General features: G+C 35.3%; 1 protein-coding gene across 1 annotated transcript in view; it reads left to right on the top strand.

Annotated features, from left to right (window-relative positions):
• CPOX (coproporphyrinogen oxidase) overlaps positions 1 to 1,525 on the top strand; it is a 14,551-nt gene extending 13,026 nt beyond the window's left edge. The window contains exon 7 of the mRNA XM_011987103.1: positions 210 to 1,525. Coding sequence (XP_011842493.1) covers positions 210 to 297 — 88 coding nt within the window. The 3' untranslated portion in view covers positions 298 to 1,525. The remainder of the gene's footprint in view (positions 1 to 209) is intronic.
• Positions 1,526 to 2,385: the final 860 nt, after the last annotated feature.

The raw sequence follows: 2,385 nt of genomic DNA, 5'->3' as shown, positions 1-2,385 counted from the left end.
CATACCCAAGAGTTATCAGGAAACTATTTTTTTGGCAAATAGTTTTCTTAAAGGTCAAGTTGGTACAAGGCACATCAGGCACAGTAGACACAAAGAAGTATAAGGCTTTTTTTTTTTTGATTCTTAGGATTTTATTTTTCATTTCAGTAAAGAGGTATATGTGTCATTATTTTTTATGGTTTTTTTGCTTTTGTTTTGGACACGCATAGATGGGAGTACATGCATTCACCCTCAGAGAATTCCAAAGAAGCTGAAATTCTGGAAGTTCTGCGCCATCCAAGGGACTGGGTGTGTTGATACAGGCAGAGTGGCTGTGCGGGGGTTTGGAGGGCACAGGATGTGTGCTCCCCATGCCACTGGCCGACACTTTGCCACTGTGTGGCAGTTACCTGTGCCTTAGTCTTTTCCACTCTGCACCCCACCTCGTGGGCAGATGGTAACATGTTTTGGATGCTGTCAGTGATGAATGGTGAGATGGCAGATTGTCAGAGTCAATTAATGACACCTCATTTATACTTGTAGTGTCATTTTATATGACTAGTTTACAAAATTGGACATTGAGTTTCCAAGTATTGAGATAAGGGAATGTAAATAGTATTATATGTATCAGGAAATTTCTCATCTTGTTTTTGTTTCATGTGTTTTTTAAAGTTTTCATTTCTGCCATAAAAATCTGTGGTGGAATACATTTTGTTTTCATTAATTCAGTGACGTTGACTCTTCAGAGTAATTTTAGAACTTGAAGGTAAAAATTTACTTTGTCAATACTGAAGTCTCTGCTGTAATCTTTATACATCTTTCTCCAGAGAACATGATAGTGTCAAGTAGATATATATTTTTATAATAGGTATTTAGAAGCACTTGAAATATTCTTAATCTCTGCATGTGTTACAATTCAGTTATTTCTGTAGTTTGTAAACTCTAAAGTGACATTACTATTAAGAGATGTGTAAGTTGTCATTTTGATTTTTGTGGAACCATTGTTTGTTAATGTTGGGATTCTCTGCCCTTTTGAATGTGAAAGCTTATTTCCCTGAATGCTGATACTTAAAAGTTTTCTATTTCAGACATCTCTATGTGGAAGTTGAGACTAAGAATAATCCTAGGGATGCCATGAATTTAGGCAATGTTTCTCATTTGGAAAATGAAATGAGAAATAATTTCCTTCTTTAAAGCAAATATATATAGTATGAGAAACTTGGAGGCATTTCATGCACACATTTCTTAGCAAAATGGACACATTGAAAAGTCCTCTTTTTTATGTTAGAGATTCTGCAGCTCTTTGCTCTTAAGAGAAAATCGCAACAGGATTCTTAATGTGTGACTTCTTTGTTCATATAATAATATGAATGTATTATTTTATTTGCTTCATAATAAAGTTTATAAGGAACAGCATCTCATACATATCATTATCTTGGAACACGTTGAATGTGTGTGATTGTGTGTGGCCTTTTTAGGGCTGGAAAATGTATGAATTCTTCAACTGTCTTACAACACATCTAATAAATTTTATTATGAAATAAGACTAAGAAATATTTGTATTTTTTGTTGCCAGGATAATATAGGAAAATGCAAATATTTCTTAGTACAGTTGATCCTTGAACAACATTAGGGTGAGGGGCCCCAACTCCTCCTTACTGCACGCAGTTTCAAATGCTTGTATAACTTTTGACTCTCCCAAAAGTTAATCACTATTAGCCTACTGTTGACTGGTAGCCTGACCAATAACATAGTCAATTCACACATGTTTTGTGTTATATGTATTATATACTCTTCTTACAAGCTAAGAAAATGAAAATGTTATTAAGGAAATCATAAGAAAGAAGATATATTTGCCATTCATTAGGTGGAAGTGAATGATCGTAAACGTCTTCATCCTCATTGACTTCATGTTGGGTAGGCTTAGTGGGAGTGGTAAGAAGAAGAGTAGGTCTTGCTCTCTAAAGGGTGGCAGAGGTGGAAGAAAATCTGCAAAGAAGCAAAACTGTGCAGTTCAAACCTGTGTTCAAGGCTCAACTATACTAATGCCAGAGTTCCTGATTCCTAGGTATTTTACTCCAGAAAAATGCAAGTTTTGTACTCAGTTTTCACAGCAGCTTTATTCAATGGTTGAAAATTAGAAACAGCCCAAATGGCTAACAGCAGGTGAGCAGATAAACAACTTGTGATATATGCATATATTAAAATACTAAGCAATGAAAAGGAATAACTGTTGCTAATGACAGTAACATGGATGAACGTCAAAAGCATTATGCCAAGTGAAAGCCACACATAAAAGTAGTTACTATATGACTACCTTATAAGAAAACCTAGAAAAAGCAAAGCTTTAATGACAGAAAGCAGATCAGTGGACGTCAGGGGCCAGGGGATGCAGATTTGTGAAAG

This window comes from Mandrillus leucophaeus, unplaced genomic scaffold (genome assembly GCF_000951045.1).
Source record: "Mandrillus leucophaeus isolate KB7577 unplaced genomic scaffold, Mleu.le_1.0 Scaffold1080, whole genome shotgun sequence".
Taxonomy (NCBI): domain Eukaryota; kingdom Metazoa; phylum Chordata; class Mammalia; order Primates; family Cercopithecidae; genus Mandrillus; species Mandrillus leucophaeus.
The sequence above is the reverse complement of the archived record's forward strand: the minus strand, read 5'-3'. Positions and strand labels throughout refer to the sequence as shown.